The 19,067-nt window shown below is 36.0% G+C and overlaps 1 protein-coding gene across 1 annotated transcript in view; it reads left to right on the forward strand.

Annotated features, from left to right (window-relative positions):
• Positions 1–2,029: 2,029 nt before the first annotated feature.
• B3GNTL1 (UDP-GlcNAc:betaGal beta-1,3-N-acetylglucosaminyltransferase like 1) overlaps positions 2,030–19,067 on the forward strand; it is a 136,809-nt gene continuing 119,771 nt past the window's right edge. Inside the window, exons 1-4 of the mRNA XM_015810214.1 lie at positions 2,030–2,695; positions 5,006–5,122; positions 5,249–5,348; positions 12,497–12,561. Coding sequence (XP_015665700.1) covers positions 2,510–2,695; positions 5,006–5,122; positions 5,249–5,348; positions 12,497–12,561 — 468 coding nt within the window. The 5' untranslated portion in view covers positions 2,030–2,509. The remainder of the gene's footprint in view (positions 2,696–5,005; positions 5,123–5,248; positions 5,349–12,496; positions 12,562–19,067) is intronic.

Here is a 19,067-nt window from a genome sequence, read left to right on the forward strand (position 1 = left end):
TGGCGTCTCTAGATGGGATTCTTGGCCCATCTAGTCTGTTCTCCAGTTTATTTTCACAATGGCCAACCAACTGCACAAAGAAGTCCACTATTCTCCCAGCAGATAGTCTTTAGAAACAGTCACATTGCTGTTATGGCTAATGGTCACTGTCCTCATAATTTCCATGAATTGATCCAATCTCTCTTTTTTTTCAAATCATTTAAGCTGGAAGCCAGCACATCTTGTGTTAGTCAATCCCAAAATTTCATTTTATACAATTGCAAACTCAACCATGTACTTTCATAAGCAAGTTGGTATGGAGCATGACCTTGAGTGAGGACTGGTTTCAGAGAAATCATTTTAAATCTAATGTGTATTCATAGAACTAGTTTATGGTTGTTCACATTTTTACAGTGAACATAGTCATTACACATTAATTAGGCTATTTCAGGGAGGAAGCAGAAAAAGTGATTTACTTCAGGCTTTTCTGCTGAAGATAATACAAGTTATGACTAATATCTAAAACGGCATAAACATCATACAGTAGCCAATACTGAAAGCAAAAGGTCATAACAAGAAATGTCAGGATTTGTTTCTGACAACTAGTATCAAAACTTCTTTGTATATGGCCATATACATTATAACAGCATACTAATTCTATTTAAACATTCAGCAAAAAATGGGAAATCACTCAGTAAGGCATATAAAGTTATCAGGCATTCAATAACCCCCCCCCAGCCCCAACACAATATGCATATGAATAAATATTTTAAAATAACCTTACTCCATGCATTAATAAAATTATCTAAATTTTAATATGGATTGATTAAAATGTTTTGGTTATTTGTATGGTTACCCATCTCAAGTGCATTTGACCAGGGTGGTATAAGGACTCCTGCCTTGATCATCAGGTTCATGAAATCCTAGGGCTGGGTGGGACCTTGGAGGTCTTCTAGCTGTAACCAGTGGTGGGATTCAAATATGTGAACAACTAGTTCTCTGTGTGGATGCCGCTTCCGGAAATCCATTCTGGGCCTGGGCAACAAAAAATTAGCTACCGGTTCTGCCAAAGTGGTGCGAGCCGGCTGAATCCCACCACTGGCTATAACTCTTGGTAGATAGCAATCATTACGAACAAAATAAGACAATGTAATGAAATTATGAATAACATAAACAGCTAGGAAAAGACAATAAACAGTAAAAGTAATCTTTTGCAATAATTAATTCAAACAAGAAATGGGCTTACCCACACCAACATTTATAGACACATATGCAAGTTATGCGACTGAAAACAAAAACCGCTTCAAATGTTAATAAAATCCAATACATCTGGAGCACACATGGTTGGGTAAAAGGGTTTTAATTGATGGACTCACTAGAAGAAAAACACATTGGCGGGTGGTGGTTCCAAAGAGTCAGAAGAAACGCGAATCCGCCGTAGCCAGGAAGAGAAGTTTTAAAGGATGCCGAATAGAAGAATGAGACAATTGTTTGGTTTCTTGTATCATAGTCAAAAACCTTGACATATTTACAGTATGGCGTGAGCTTTCTGAGAATTAGAATTAGATCTGGCTAAGGTCACACACATTGTGCTACATATTGGGAGTTTGCTTGGAATAGCGCATTGCGTGATTGAGTAAATGGGGCTAACAATCCGTGAACCATGGCATGCTCTTAGCAAAGTGCCTTTGGACAAAGACGCAGGGCTCGATGCCTCCCTGATCGGCACTTTGCTTCTAAACCTGGGCAAAGGGTTATTTTTCTATTGCAAGGTTCTTACGGGAAACAAGTAATAACGAGAGCAATTAAGGAGCGCACACATCTAAGAAGCACACTAGTTTGCTGGATAACAATTCCCTTCCCGCAACTTTTCACATTCGCGGTAACGGGTCCTCCGTTTCCGCGCTCCACCTCCTCCGACTCTGAAAGCGCGCTTGCCACCTTTGAAGCGGCGACGGAACAGCGCTGCTGCCTTTGGCCCCTCCCTCCCTCCCTCCCTGCTGCCGCTCTAGCCTGCGCTCTCTACTCTTCCGCCAAACCGGGTGGGTGAATGGGCGCGTGCTTGCTTCCTTCTGGCGCCCGCAAAAGGGGGAAACCGGAGCGCTCCAAAGAGCGAAAGAAGTGCACAGGGAGGAAAGACCAACCGAAACCACTGCACTCGCCGACCTTTCTTCCACCCGCCCCGTTTCCTACTGTGTTGGCCTCTTCCTCTTTCTGTGCCCGCTCTCTTTTCTACCTGTGCACAGTATTGGTTAAACTCTGTGACCTAATTTCTCTGTTGGCAACTGCATTTTTTTTTATTTTCTTATCCTGTCTTTCGACCTTCACCTGAGCCTTTATAGGGGCTTCTTTTTCATCAGGATATTATCATATCCGAAATTACAGCAGGGGTTGAGAGAGAGGGAGAGGGGGGGAAAAATTACCAGCGGAATGGTAATCGTTGCTTGTGAGAGGTCACGTTCTGTTTGCTGTATGTCTTCTTTTATGCCTGTCCTGTGTTGGTTTCTTTTTTCTTGATTTCTAATTACAAATGGATGTCTCTGAAACAGTCTGTCAGGAAGTTGGTAAACCGCCTTTCCTTTTACCAGACTGTGATCCTGGACTTGTCAAGCAAGACCATTCACACAGTCTGTCATCTCCTTTCTTTGGCAACACTGAATTGCAGTCTGCTGGTCCTTTCAACAGGAAAGCAGGAGGAAAGTGTAGGATTCAAGTGGTACGTTCCATATTTCTTCCAAATTCGCTGTGGCTTGGCTGGTTTTGTGCAGAAATATCAAAATATAAGATTTCAGATATATGTAGGATCATGAACTATCGTTGATCATGAAAAAGTTACATACTTAACTGAAGGACTTTGCTACTGACAGGCTAATCAAGGGTGCAAAGTGGTTGCACTCATCAATTAGTCATTTCTTTTAGGTTTGCTAGGGTAGCAAGATGTGTAGAAGAACAGACCTAATGTTTGTTTGCAATATAGTGACATCAATGCGGTAAATTTTGTGTATTTTAAGAATCAAAACACCCCAGAACAGTATATTTTGAAATAGAGAACAGTGTGCTTAATATGTTCTCTTACTCTTTTACAATATTGTATAATATAGCAGCTATGGTTTTATCACATGCATATTTATATAATTTTATTTTCTATCATTCAGTCCTGTCCTATTCTCAGAGACTCCCTACAGTTTTCATGGCAAGCTTTTTAAGAAGTGGTTTGCTGTTGACTCTTTCCTAAGATTGAGAGACTAGCCCAACTGGCTTTGTGCCTAAGGTGGTACTACAACTCATGGACTTCTGGCCTAAGGTGGTACTACAACTCATGGCCTGATGCCTTAACCACTACACAAAAATGGCTTCTTATATAATGTATAATTAGTTCCTATTAGTTAGTATTAGTAATTTCAATTTTCTACTTGTTAAGACTTTTCACTTTATTTCCACTGAAAGTGGAAGCAACTAATTGGTCTGGGGTGAACTAGAAAAAGTAAATCAGGTGAGATAGGAAGGAAGAATTATTCTGAAACTAGCTTCATATTTTTGCCAAAAAATTAATATGTATATGTCCATGTAGTAACAAGAGCTGAGCTCAACTCAAGACAGACTTTTTTCCCATTTATATCTTGAGCCATGGCACAAATGGTTTGTTTTTGTTCCTTAAACCATAGTGTGGAAACCATTTGAAGAATACCGAAGATGCCTAAGAACCAATTGTTGAGAATATGTATTATAATCATGTATTAAATATTATTTTAAAACAATACATTTATCCAAAAATGTCCATTTGATTGTTTTTAAAATGTATGTGCCTTGGGAATCCAAATTCTTAAATTGACTAAGCTTACTGTTGGTGCTGGGAGTTGTAGTAAAAGAGATACGGAGAATACTGGTTTAGGGAGGTTGCTCTTAATATTTGCTAAATTTCCTGAGAGCCTTGTAACCTGCCAAAATCATGCCTGCTGTGACCCTATGGTTCTTTTGACATGTTGGCAGGGTAGAGCCTTCCCTTTTAATGCGCTTAGCTTTAAAGGTCCTTGAAACATCTTGAAAGCACAGCATGAGGTCAAAGGCCATCCCTGTGACCCCTTTCCAGTTCAGACTACAGGGATGATGGAGCTTGTCTGTGTTATGCTAAATTGTGGATGTGGAGTGCCTTTAAAACCCAGAGCAATTATAAGAATAATCTGTTCTGACATCCAAGTTCAGTGCAACAAAAGAGTTCATTACACTTGTTAGAGGGGAAAAGTGTGTACACCAGTGTCAGTTTGGAATGCAGATTAATTGTCTATACTATCTGTTGCTTTTTATAGATAGATTATTGTCTCTTAAGATATGCATATTGATACTGCAATTTCTCAAAGTCAGCTATGTAAGTCTTTTATGTAAGAGTACTAGAATAAATATAATGTACCTCAAATTTGACTCTGAAAAAGAATAGTTGCTAATGTAATTGTAATTGGAATTATGAAATTTGGAATTAGTTTATAATGACTTACGTTGTTAATAGCTTTTGTAGAACAGTTTCTGATTTTGATACAGGTTGGAGATATTAAAATAAAAGTTATCAAAGTAATTTTTGAAGAAGGTTTACTATTTTCAGCAGTTGAATGAGGTGTGGGATATAAATTTAGTAAATATATATAGTACATATATGAATATAGTAGGTCTTTTGAAATCTGCAATTATATGTGGGATTATATTCAGAAAGTACTGCTCTTTGTTGATCTCAGATGAGCAAGCATGCTCCCAAATCAATTCTGGTAGTAACTTGAAGTAGTGAGGAACCAAGACAGACTTGGGAAGAAAGAAGGAACCCAGAATAAGAGAAAGACATCAACACTGAGAGATATTAATTGTATTTGCACAAGTTTTAAATGAGAAAAAAGGAATCATTTGTAAGGAAAATGATATTGCTTTTTTCTGCTCAGAAATCATTGCTCTGTAGCATATGTTTGTTTAAATTAGACATCAATAATGATAATGTGGCATATTGGTTGATGTTATATTTATGTATTTTTATTCATGGTAGTCTGTGATTCTGCCAGTCTACAATGCTGAGTTCTGGCTGGATGAATGTCTGAAGTCTGTTCTGGATCAAGATTTCCAAGGTTCTATTGAACTCTCCGTTTTTAATGATTCTAGCACGGTATGTACATTTATAATAATTATTTTTACTTTTACTGTACTACTATAATTTTGAATACCAGTTCCAGTTAACTTGTTTAACATTTAAAAGTTAAAAATTAAACTTTTTGATGCTTTTTCTTATCAGGATAACTCTATAAATATAATTAAAAAATGGAAAATTTTGTTGGAAGAAGCAGGCATTCCGGTAGTACTGGGAGAAAACTATTCAACTCATCCAGGTGGAGGTAGGAACTTTAAAAATGCAGGTGTAATATTTTCCTCAGCATGTTGTATAGACATAGAGTACAAATGTAATTGAGCTATGTGCTGAGAAATCAATCTGTTCAATCTTTCTTTGGCCTCCCCTAATATAATGGTTGCTGAAGAAACTAGGACTTATTAAGTAGGACCATTTGAGGGTTCTCCTGAACCTGCAGTTCTTGTTTGAGGATTAGATGGCTGTGTGCCTAGGTGTGTTTTTGCATAGCTTTGTGTTGTGTTCCATTTGTGCTCTTACTTGGAGCAGAAAATTCTTCTTAAAGTTACTGATGGTTTAGCCATCTCTTGAGTGGATTACTGGAATGTGCTTTACATGAAATTGCCCTTGAAGAGCATCCAGAAGTTGCAGCTGGTTCAGAATATGGCGGCACATGAGTGTCCTTTAATATGTGCACATTTCACTTTTGCTCTTACTGCATTGATTTCCAGTATGATGTCAATTAAAGAAAACAATCTAGTGAGACCCAGGAATCTTGTGGCAGTGTGATTGAAGCCCACCTGTTTTGTTTATACACTGTCTTAGAGAAGCACAGAAGGGTCGGGCTTTGTAATGTCCTAACTGCCTTCTTGATTTTTTTTTTTTTTTTACTTTTCCCGATTTCCTCTTTAGAAAATGCAGTTACTTACATGTTACTAAAGGTCTGCCACAGCTCCTTTGAACACTATCCAGTGTCATTTACATATGTGCTAAATTCAAACGTTCCACTTTGACTGTCAAAGATAATCTCTTCTTGAGGTTTGACCTAATACTAAGCATGTAGCTTCAATATTAAATATAATTGAATGGGGATATTGTCAAATCCACTATAAATCATTCTGACTTCCCTGGCAAAAAGATCAAATGTTTTGTATCTTAAATTTCTGGAAATGTATCCTTGTTGATTTGTTTTGTTTTGTTTTCTTGTCAGTTTTCAATATGCATTTCAGAAACATAATATCTGTTATTTATAAAGTACAAGGTATAACTTGGTTGAAAAGGCCAGTAAAGAAAAAGCATTTGTTGTAGGCTGGGAAGAAGCCAGTCCAGTTGTATGCTAGACTGAAAAGTATGAATAATGTTAAATTTGTGATCCCAGCCAAAACAAATAGCTCTAGTGTTGTTGGAAATGGCTGGAAAGTAACAGATTCAAGTTGAATTGCCAAGTGTAACCACTCTAGAATGGAGAGCAGTTCATTGGGGTGTGAACTGTGAATCGTTTGTATTGAGTTTTAAAGCTGATATTTTAAAGTTGGTATACTTTTTGGGTGAGATTGCTAAAAAAAAAAGGCAGGAAAAAGAATAAATTGCATTTAGGAGATGTTATTAAGAAAAGTTAATTTGTTTCCACTTTCTTTTTTTAAGCTTATAGATACTTTATTCAATATATAATACAATCAGGATTGCCTTTTTCTGTTAAGATTATTTGGAAGTTGCAATTAAAAGAAAAGGCTGGAAAATGTGCTAAGCTAATAATCTCTTTTCATCTCTAACACACATCTTTGTATAACTATGTATATATCTTCACAGTTTGTATATATTCTATTCCATTCCCCAGAAAGGAAAAATAATCAGAATAAAATTATTTCTAAACACAGACAAATATATTGTGTGATTCCCCGTTTTCCTGAATATGTTAGCTTGACTATTCAAGTCTTTAACCCAGTCCTGGAGGTATTTTCTTCCCTTCCAGCAGTGCTGAACCCACATTCCAGAAAATGGCAGGGCCAGAAAAAAATAATATTGGCTGAATACAATTAATTGCCTGTAAAATAAGGTACCCCATTTAGAAAATGAATGAATCTCTCATCTGTATATTCCACCCATTTTTTATTTTGCAGCCCACTCTGGTAGGGACATTCAAAAGTGTGCACTCAAACACACACACACACACACACTTTCATCTTTCCTTCCATCTGAGCCAAAACAATTACAAACCAAAAGAAAACACAAGAGCTAGACTGGATTGGGCTGGGATAAAAGTAATAGGTATTTAAGAAAGAGAATGTAACATAAAAATGGGGAAAAAATGGGGTGGAGATAGAGAATAGATAGGGAATGGAAGAAAATAGATAGGGAATGGAAGAAAAGTGTCTGTGTGTCCAAAAGCCAGCAGGGTTAATTGCATTTCACCTAGCACAAAGTTCATTTGATTTCATTTTTTACTTTTTGCATTGCTCCGATAAAAAGACACTTGAGTGCTTTACAGGATGCATTCAGTAATAACATTAAAAAAAGTGATAAAAAGCCATAAGGAAACAAAAGACACCCACAAACATACTGGTCTCACTACATCCCCAAAATGTGCTCACATTCAGCACATTCAATACATCATTGTGGAGATGGGTATAACAATATTCCTGGTTATTCCTGGTATAACAATATCAGGAACTTTTCTGTTGGTTTGGAACCCAGAAATTTTAAGGAGAATGGACATCATACTTTCAATATTTGATTATACATACCTCTTTTATAGGACCCCACAAAGTCAGGCCTGGATCACTGATAACATTGTGGAATCTTTTGGCTTAGTATGATTATCATTACTAATCAACTAGCATTACTTGAGTGTTATAAAATACTATAGCAACAAATAGCGTTAAAGGTGTATCATTAGCCACTTCTCTCAAAATTAGCTTTTTCCAAAACCATGGGGCTTGGTGGAGTTTTTTTAATATTAAAAAAGAAGATTTTAGCCATTTTTATAAGATATTATGAACATATTATGAGAAAAATTTCCCAGTTTTATTCATATACTAGCAGCTGATCAAATACTGAGTCCAATCCTAGTGTAATTCAGATAAAAATTAACTAGAAATTAATTTTTAAATCTTTAAACTTTTGTCACATTGGCATAATTTTTTTTTTTTAAATCTAAATTATAGTTCTGCAATATAGAAAAATATTTTTTTCTATTTATGTTGTTCTGTATTTTCTCAACTTTTGCTATGTAGGTTGAGAAAAGGTATATAAGAAAAGAGACTACCGGGAATAAATCTTTTTTAATGTAGAATATGTACATTTGAAGAGCCTGTTTAGTTGGAAATGTTGTTGATCCCTATATCCTTAGTGATTTACTTTTCTGTAATTATGAGTAGTTAGCATGTGCAGAGGGTATTTCCTTTGAAACAAGGCCCTCTCCAGCCCCCAGGGATGAAACAATGTGACAGTCTTCACATCCCGTGTTTACATTGGATTAAGATTCATTTCTGGTTCTTTTCTGTCATGGAAAGGAACAAGAAAAACAAAAGGGAAAACTCCCCACAAAAGAGAGGGTCAGTGCTTTTAAAGAAACTACCACAAAACTACTTCTTTCCAAGAGTGAGGAATGTTAATATCTCATGGGGTCTTAGGTTTTTACTCCTGTGGCCATGGCAACATGTTCTTTTCAGTAATGGAGCAGGCCTTACAAAATCGCCAAGGCCTGGCACAGACATTTGACTCTCCTCAGTAGAGTAGTATCACAATGCATTCCTTGCTCATGCCAAAGGCAAGATTCATAGTGCGAGTCCCGCTTTAAAGTTTTTGTACAGAATGAAATATCTGGAATCATAGTTGCCTTGATGTCAAAAAAGGTTGCTGTGAACAGCTGATGGCTAAACTGTTTTAGTATCTTAAACATTTGTTTCTACAACTTAATATCTTATTCTGTAATAATTATCTGGACTTGGACAGGTTGTTCCTCCTTTGCCCCAAATAACTTAATTCTTAAATTCTTCTGTGGCTCAAGCACATCATTGCTCACTGTCCTGTCTGTTTATTTTCATTTCAATGTTTATTTTCATTTTTGAAAAAATATTTTATTTTTGCATTATAATTATTTTAGTTGATTAAGTTGTAGTAATCGAATAATTATTTTTCATTGGTCCAATGTGTTTCTTTTACTGTATGATAATATGAGTTAGCTAGGCAAAGTATGAGTTAAAACGTGTAAAAAAATCCTATGAAAACAGCATAAAATAAATTTGCAGAACAGAACACTAGATACAAGGTAAAATTATAATGAATGACAAATAAACATGGATGGAGATCAAATAGGCGATCTGAATTTTTGCTTTATAATTTCAAAAACTTCAAAATTTCAAAAATTGTAGTGATTGAACTATATTTTTTATACTTGTAATGCAGTTGGTGAGTTTGTTAACATTTGAAACAAATGAATGCTTCAATTCCTGCAGGCACACATGAAATCACAAGATGAGTGATATGAAGTTTAGGTTAGTTCCTACATGAGTTGCTTTGAGCTTATTGTTTCAAGTTAATTAGATTCTCAAGTGTAAAATAATACTTTATTGGCCTTTGTTTTTTATATCCCTTTATTTCCATCATGTCTCTTTTTAAAAGCATAATTCTGAAGTCTGTGTGGATTTTCCCCCCATTACTCTTTCTATCTTCTTATTGCTTCTTTTTTCTATCAACTGAGACATTTTGGAACAATCAATTAACTATTTCTTCCATAGGATTTATACTTACATAATTTTACTTTATTTAAGTGATAACTTTATTTTTGGCAAAGATCTTTGTAATATAAAGGCTGTTAAAACCCATCCTTTATTTGTTCAAAAATCAATAAAATTAAATTTTAAGATTGACAACACATACAGAGTCTGCTCCATCAAACTTTTTTGTTTCCTCTTTTCTTATTTTATTCTACCCTGCAGAAAAGGTTTAAAAGGTATAAACCAATACTAACCTCCTTTGCAATCCAATTGTAAAAAAGTGTAGGATAGCAGGAATGAAACTAAAAAAATGGTTCCTGTGAACGTACACTTTATCCTGTGGTGGGATTCAGTTGGTTCACACCGGTTCAGCAGAACCAATACCTAATTTTTTATTGAGTTCAGCGAACTGGTTATGGTGATCTGTTGGGGTAGTAACAAAAATAATGGAAAACATCACCTAGGGAAAGATATGCTACTCTGGACTCCTTGTAACATTCTGGGAGTGTCACAAAATAAACTACCTTCGCTTTTCTACAGCGATACAAGTAAAATTTGACCGGATTTCCTCCAGAGGAGGTTAGGAGTTTCTATAGGGGATAGTGGCGTCCTCAGCCATGCAGCGGGACCCGGAGCCGCCCATGCTGACCATTCCAATTCCTTGTTCCCACTTTGTACCAGATTGAATCCTGGTGCTGTCCCCTCTGTAGACTTTGGAACACTTGTAGCCACCGCCACACCTCTTTGTGCAGGGAAGGCACACACATAAACACCGTCCCTCTGAAAGGACCTCCAGAGCTGCCACGGCCCACCCCCTCCCCTCCTCTCCCTTCGCAGGCTGCCCACGAGCTTGGTCCACCAGGAGGAGGAGGCTTCCACAGGAACTCTTTGAGGCTGAGGCGGTGCTATGCTTCAGCCACAGCCACAACAATCCGTAGCAGCTGCACTGGTTCCCTGCTTTTGCCTCAACTGGATATCTCTACCTCCTGTTCCCGCCCCTTGGCTGGGGTGCCTTTTCTCTTTTCCTCAGCCATGGCGACCTCGGTCCCATCGCTCCCTTGATATTGCCCCTGTCGCATCCGACTCCTACTCCGTCTACTCAAGAACCCTTTAATGGCTCAGACCCTCCAGTGACTGCCACTCGACTTGTTTACACTGCCAGTGGTTACCACAATGAACAAAAAAGCCCAACAGGAGCGCCGTGCATGGTGAGGGGATGCAGGACTTAGGAATAAACTCCTCATCTCTTTAGTTTCCCAACTGGTATATACGGGAAAGGGAGTGAGGCCACCAAGTATAAGCTGGGGTTGTAGCAGAGAACTGGTTGTTAAATTATTTGAATCCCATCACTGATTTTATCCACTTTTAATATTAGAATTGGAATTTGTTCCATCCCTTCTTAGAAAAATCTGTTTTTATTCCCACTTTCTTGATTTCTGAAGTCTCAATTTATGAGTCAAATAAGTTTTAATTTCATATAACAAAAACTATTGAGAAAGAAAATTCTTTGTTGACCTTCTTTGTGGCTTAAACTAGTAGATTCTAACCTTTACGTCACTGAATTTTGTAAGATTTTAATATTTTTGCCCAATAGTTTGAAAGATTTCAGATGGAATGCCAAAATTTAAGATCTCTGTCTATCTTTGTCTCCCCTCCCTAATAAATAAATAAATTACGCTGATGCCATTGGGGAAATTGTGAATCGCTGGGTGATCACAAGCATTATGTTGCCAAGCACTGAGTATAAATTGTCTAATCTAACAAAGAGAAGGACTAGAAATAACATGAAAACAGTCTTCCAATATCTAAGGGGCTCTCACAAAGAAGAAGGGAGCAACCTGTTTTCCAAGGCATCTGAGACAGGACAAGAAATAATGGATGTATGAAGGAGTGATCCAATCTAGAACTATGGAGAAATTTTCTGACAGTGGAATGGCTTGAAATTGTGCGTGCTCCATCACTGGAAGTTTTAAAGAAGGAATTAGACAGCTATTTCTCTAGAATGGTATAGAGTCACCTGCTTGAGCAGGGAGTTGGATTAGAAGACCTTCAAGATTCCTTCCAACTCTGTTAATCTGACTTTCTGATTGGCAAAAACTTTGGACAATAATGCAGCGTTCTATGTAAATGAATTGTGAATTGCTTGTTTTCCATGGCATCTGAACCAGCTAAAACCTTGATTTAATGGAAATTTGAAGGATAGGGATGCCCATTCAATTTGAATCTATGCAATTAATATTATTTGCATATATAAATCAGTGGAATTAGTGTAAAATATCAATTACATAGTTACACAAATGTGCATTGATGCAAATCATGTCAATTATATCAATTGTATATAGCAAACTAGTTTGCAAATTGTTGGCTTTACTCATTGTTTGCAAATGAAGTGTTAAATAATTTTTTTCCTCTTGCATCTGAAGTTTGGACCTTTACTCCAAATTGAGCTTTACTATAATGCTTCTTTCAAAACATAGAAAGGGAAAAAAAACAGTGTCATTACATATGCATGCAAATCAGGAGTTATTTAGGCTGCTATAGCTGCTTAATGAGAATATCCTTCAGATCTATTTTGGAAAGAATGCTAATTTGTATAGGTATTTGGGCTTATTGTTAAGTTTAATGTTACATAATTTCAAGTATAAAATATAAATTCCATTGATTTTCATATACTGCATTGACTTTATCTTATCAACAGTTGGCTTTGCTAAAAATTGTGCTATTGATCAGAGCTCGGGGGAGTATCTCTGCTTTCTGGACTCGGTAAGTCTATTCTAGGAATTGTTTATTAAATGTAATATAAAAATGTATATTTTCAACTGTCTTGTTCCTCCCTTTTTCTTATCAAATAGTTGTGGCTGATAATTTTTGATAGGTTTATATGTGTTTCATGCAGAATTCTTTGACATATTTTGCAGCTATTTCTACATAGACCCTTAGTTATTAAAATAGGGTTATAAAGACTCTATAGTATCACCAAAAATGAAGGTTGCTGAGGTTTCCATAAATAGCTAGTGGGCCACATGTTTTTGATATTTGACTTAATGCTCAAAATTGAAGTGACACACTTCATTGATTTGGAACAGTTTGGAATGTTACAAACTATGACATTGCTGCAGGCATAAAGTACTATAGTTTGTAAGACAATTTTATTCAACAAGGTGCTCTCCAAATGTTTTTGATTATTGTTCCCATAATTCTCATGATTGATTTTCCAAGTGTTTGAACCTTTCAAATTCCTTTTTATCCATATAATGTAAGAGTTGAATAAGTGGTACGTTCACTTCAAGTCCAGTATCTTGGATAAAAATATATCTGCTACCTCTGTGAGAAAACTTTGTAGCTCATTGGGACCACAACAACATTGCCACTTAGTACTTTCAGATTCTCAGAACAGTGGAGGGGGACTTAAATAGGTTACGTTAAACATGTTCTGTTTAAATATTCAACATTGCAGGTAAGAGCCTCTACAAGTGAACCCAGAATTAATGAGATCATGTTTCCTAGGAGGACAAATGCTTTAACTACAGCAACAAATGACACCTTTTCTTTTTCCCCCAGAGACCTTCTCTGTGTTGCTGCCAGAAGCATGTAAGAATTTGGCAATTAGGAGGAGGAGGCTAATCTAGCAGAAATGCTGCTTTTGGCAGATCACGATATTAGTTGTCTTGCCAGAATCATTTAGACCTCACAGTGTGCTTTTCCTTCTTTTACCTTAAAGGAGCTGTAACAATGACGAGAACAAAAGTAGAGACAATTAATTTCTAATGTAAGTTAGCAAACAAGCTTTATTGAACTGGATACTGGATTAGCTTACTGTATGAATAATTAGTCTTATAAGTCTGCACAGTTCTAACTTCAAATCCCTCCTTATCAAATATAAATTTGCATAAGGCACTTTACATCTCTTAAAAAATCCTTCTGTTATAATGTTGCTATCATGAGCAATTACAGTTAAAGTTGTTGGGATGGCTCATCTACATGATGAATGCATAAGGACAAACTTGAAACAACCAGTACTTTGGCAGAGGTCCCTCAGGTATTAATTTTTGGTTTTGCTATTGCTACTTCTAAAGAGTTACCTAATAAGTGGAGTATTCTCCCTTGCATTAGCTAGCAACGTTTCTTGGTTTGAAGGTATTTTATAAAATGCTGGATCCCTGCCAAATCCTGCTTTTGCCAGTGAATTTCAACAGGGCAATCTTGGATTGCTTGAGTTCTGTGTTGCCCTCTCTGATTGGGTAATGGTGACAATAGTCACTTTGGCTGGCAGTTATAAAGGAGTACATCAGATTGCCATATCCCTGTTTCCTGGTATTCATTATCTAATCCTCCCCCCCCCCCCCATCTTTGGTTGCTTTTCCTTTTGCTGTTGAGAGTGACATTATTGAAATGTTTGCTTCCTGGAAACTTCCTTCAGCAGAACTGTTCTGTTAATTTTGAACTACAAATGCTCTCCATGAGGCTCAGGAGAAATCATAAATAGTCTTTCTGAAAGTATCTGTTTCCTGAATATCATGGGGAATATTTTATTTCAAGATCATAAAAGAAAACTAAACTAAATAACAGCAGGATGGGGCTTGTGACCTTCATCAGGAGATTGGCAGATCCTCCCAAAAGTATGAGGATTGTCTTTTTCTTTATTCGTTTTTTCTGTTTGTTTTTTGAATTAACAATAATGTTCTGAGATTTTTTAGATGATGTCTTTGACATCTGTCTTCTTGGGCAGTTAAGTTGAGAATTTGGGTCCTGCTTACTTGTTCCAAAAGGAGATGCCATCCATCAGGTGATGAATGCTCTTTAAGCAATTCTGTTTTCTCCTTCAGTGGAGAATGATTTTTTTAATTAATTTATCCTTACTCATTCTGCTAATTTTCTGCTGAAAATACAGTAAGAAATATTTGACGTGCTTAGTCCTATGATCCTTGCTTTACACAAAACATGAATTTGACTATTTTTTTCTTCTTCTCATGGGTATCAAGTTAGTATAAGAACTTAATTAGAGCAAAGTATGTTTGACTGTGAGACCATACTTATTAATGATCCTGAGCTGTGGAGAAAATGCATCAGTAGCAAAGAAGAAAGGGAAAATAAAATATTACAATTGCACAAAAGCAAACATGTTATTGATGTAGTATATTTAGTGGTAAGGCACATTAGCAAACAAATATATTTTGAAAAATTTGGGGTTGATGGTTCTGCATCTTTGACGTTTCATATTCTTGAACCATTTTATTTTGAACCATGACAGCACATTCTTCTTCCCTCATTTATGAAAACAATTGATGGGGATATTCCAGTCTCTCCTAGGTGTAAAAAGGATGCACTTCCTGTTTTTATTGGCTATATCTTCCCTAGAGAAGCCAATTACGATGATTTTTCTTAAAGTACCTGCACATGTTAAGAGAGTGACTAATCTTAAAACAGGAAGGTGGTACTGCTTAGTCTCTTCAAATCCTCGCTTTTCCTTGTTCATCTTCACGTTTATAAAATTTATATGGCTGCCAATCTCAATGACTGACTCTTGGTATCTGGAATTAAAATAGATTAAAAAATAATAAAAATTGTAAAAATTAAAAATACATGCAGCTAAGAAACAAGACAAATCACTAGCACAACCTAGAAGATGGTCCCTGCACATGCTCAGGGCCCTAGGCCTGGACACAGAACTAGGTCTTTAGGGCTTTCAAAAGGCCAGCAGAATTGGAGCCATCTTGATCTCTAGAGGGAAAGGTTGCCATGATTCAGTTTTCCAGACTGTTTTTACTACTTTTCCAAATGTGAGTAAGGAAGAGGCCATTCTAACTTCAGGAAGCAATTGGTGAATTAGGATTAGTGTCAGGAAACACAGAGTAAATTGTACAAATCCAATTGAATTATGATTCCTTGAGGTAGAGAAGAATGAGTCAATATGGTAAAATAGCTAAAATGCTGGTCTAGGCCAAGAAAACTCAGATTCAAGCCCATCCTAAGCACTGGAAGGTCATTGTGTGATTTTGGATTAGTCTTTGAATTTTACCCTGCTTTACAGAATTGTTGATATGGGGAAAATTGAAAGAGAAAGTGTTAGTCGTTGAATTGAGGGAAAAGTGGGAGGAACTTCTAACAGATAAATTTCTGATGAAGCAAGAACTATCCAGGATATTCAGCCAACAACTGTGTCCTTGCTAGTACTAGTGGATAGAGTACTAGATTTATACATGAATGCATTAATAGGAACATATGTGTATTTTAAAAGACTTCAAATTAGCTAAAGCAATGTCTTTACAACAAATGCTCAAACAGTACTAATTATTCAGTACTATAGCAACAGTAATTGTACTAGATGAAATTTATAGCTTAAGAAGCAGCTGAATACAGATCTCATCTTCCAGTTTCCTTATTCTTGGGAGGCAGTTTTGTAGATGTTTGAAATGATATTTTGTAGAAGCCAAAAATGTAAACAAGCTATTTAAGTGAAAATACATAAAATGTAAACATGCACAGATATAATCATATTTATAGAATGAAGCAATTACTTTACTAGCTTCTACTTATTTTTCAAATTGCAAATTGCAAAATTACTGCTGGTAGTGCAGTTGTCTTAGTCTCTCCATGGTTAGACTAACTATGTTCTGATTTCTTATTGAACAAAAACTGGCAATTTTGTCATATTACATGAAAGGTTAAATCATGATTTAAAACATGGTTACTTTCACATACTTAATGCCGTATCTGATCGTGGACACCTCTGTCATGGGAAATAAGCAATTTATGTTAGAATGGAGATGGAATAGATGGATTTTTGTGCTGATATAATAATGAACTAAACAGTTATAGGAATGTTTTACAAGTAATTAAAGTCCTGGATAGAAAGTGTGTTCATCTGATCAACAGAATCTCTGCTTGCCTGTATAGTACAACGTATAGTATTTCTGATGGAACAACACCCATATTCTTGTAAGCAGTGTTTTCATTTGCTTTCAATAACTGAGAGGTATTGTGGAAGTAGCAACAAGAAGTATGTTTTTCTTTAATGTTATGCCTTTGAAAATTCTGACTGCATAGCAGCCATCCATAGGGGAAACATGGGGAGGTCAGATTGACAAAAACAGTGTGGCAGTATTGTGATGGAAGCCCTGCTCTCTTTCTACATGTACAGTGTTGTGATGTCGCACACATGTTCAAAAGAACCAGACCTTGCAACCCCCAATACAGTGCTACTTTTGTCAGAATTAAATATATTTGATTGCCGCTGCACCTGAATATGAATGTGGAATCTGTTTTCTGCTTTTATCATTTAACCATTCCAAAGCTATTGCCAATCAAATGCTAATAATCTGCTTCAGGGCAAGAACTCATCAGTTAACCCATGTCACACTGCCTTCCCATTTCCTTTTTCTATTTGTTTAGTAGAAGAATTTTGGATTACCAGAATGTTGTCAGAGTTACTTTCCCACAATAAGTTAAACATCTGATGTGTTGATAAAAAAAATGGATGTTCTTCCCATTACTTTGTCTGCTTAAGAGCACAGAAAGAAGATAAACATTTCTGAAATTGATAATTACTTTCTATTCTTGTTGAAAACAACTTCTTAATACGATGCAATAATTTCTGAAAAACATGTTACCAGCTGTGAAATTTAACTTTGTCTATGATTGCTTTTATGTGCCTTTCTTAGTTCTCATTTTCAGTTCTCTAAGTTGGTAATGAAATAACCAGAATATAAGGTTGGTGTCACACATATGGTATGGCCAAAACAGGATCTCGGGAATTGTAACTGTTAAAAGTATGAGAGGGAGTTATATTGGGTTTTTTTTTTTAGAGTGTTTAGAATATTGTGGTTTGGGCATGTGTGCCATTGATTTGTAAATGTGTGGCATTTTTTTTAACCTAACTTGAATACTATTCTGCAACATTGACTGCATGATAAAAATTGGTAATCAGCCTTGGACCCTTTTGGCTTATTAGAATTTTATGATAATTTCCTTTCATTGAATGACTCATTTTTAAGAGAAACAATGTTGAACTAGCTTAAGTACCTCTTTAGTTTTAGCAGCATTTAGTCAACATTTGATAACTAAATTCAAGAGTAGCATGGTGGCCTAGTGGTGAAGATACTCACCTTCACGCGGAAGGTTGAGAGTTCAGTGCTAGGTATGAGTAGGTGTTTCTCTCCTAGAGTGTAAAGAAAAATACCTGCTATGAACTCTGTGTGGCATCAGAAAGGGCATCCGGCCATTAAATGCTCAGCTCCATCCACTCACCCTGACTCTACCCCAAATTAAGAAATTACAGGATTGTAAAAAGGGAGTTTTTTAATAGCTAAATTCACAAGTTTTTTTACTATGTAGAAAAGAATAATTGTGAAATATTTATTAAAGTATGTTAGGTTCTGTCTCAATAACATTACTGCATATTTTTGTTCTAAGAAGGAAAAAACAATAGTTTAGTTTGGTTTCAAAGTCTTTTCATCTCTTTCCTTCAGATTAGGTGGCTGATTTTAAGGCTTTTCTGGCTATTTAAACTTTCTTGGTTGCTTTCTTCAGGTCAAGACATACATATATGGAGGTTTAAATCTTCCTTTCTATAGCATATATAAGAAATGGGTTTTGTCAGAATTTCCACCATTAAAACATCACAAGGTAATTATTCACATGTACCAGCCAAAGCATAAGAAATGAAAACGAACATCTGAAATACATAGAAGTTTTACCAATGGCAAAGCTTACATTCGTATTATGTTGAAATACATGTGGAGAGATATGTGTTGATAAGCCTTTATAAGTTCCACAAATTTTGCAGGATCAAATATTAGATTGAAATGGTCAAATTCTGGACAGTATTATTTATTACTGCCCAATATCCTCTTCCTCCTTCCCACTTGTGGTAAACTAGTCTAGTATTCAACAGTATTATGCTATAATTTTTTGGGAACCTTTGTATCCAGGTATGCACAGCTGAGATTCAACATCTCTTTTATACAGCAGAAGAGGGAGGTAAAAATATCCTTTTATTTTTGCCAGTGTTCTTAGCTCTTGCACATTTAAAACTATGACTTGTTTAAAATTGCTGGTCATTAGTACAGAGATATATTAATACTGGCAGCAATTTATTTCTTATCTAAATAAGAGGTGCAAATTCTGAGGTCAGCTGCAAAATTTTAATTTTAATTTGAACAAATTTAGAATTTTATTCAAATGTTAAACAGACTTGGTAACTCCACAAGGTGAAAAATCAGAAAAACGTTCCTGACTTAACTCTTGCAAAGGTTTCTAAAGTAAGGATT

This window comes from Protobothrops mucrosquamatus, unplaced genomic scaffold (genome assembly GCF_001527695.2).
Source record: "Protobothrops mucrosquamatus isolate PMUCROS unplaced genomic scaffold, P.Mucros_1.0 scaffold_36, whole genome shotgun sequence".
Classification (NCBI taxonomy): Eukaryota; Metazoa; Chordata; class Lepidosauria; order Squamata; family Viperidae; genus Protobothrops; species Protobothrops mucrosquamatus.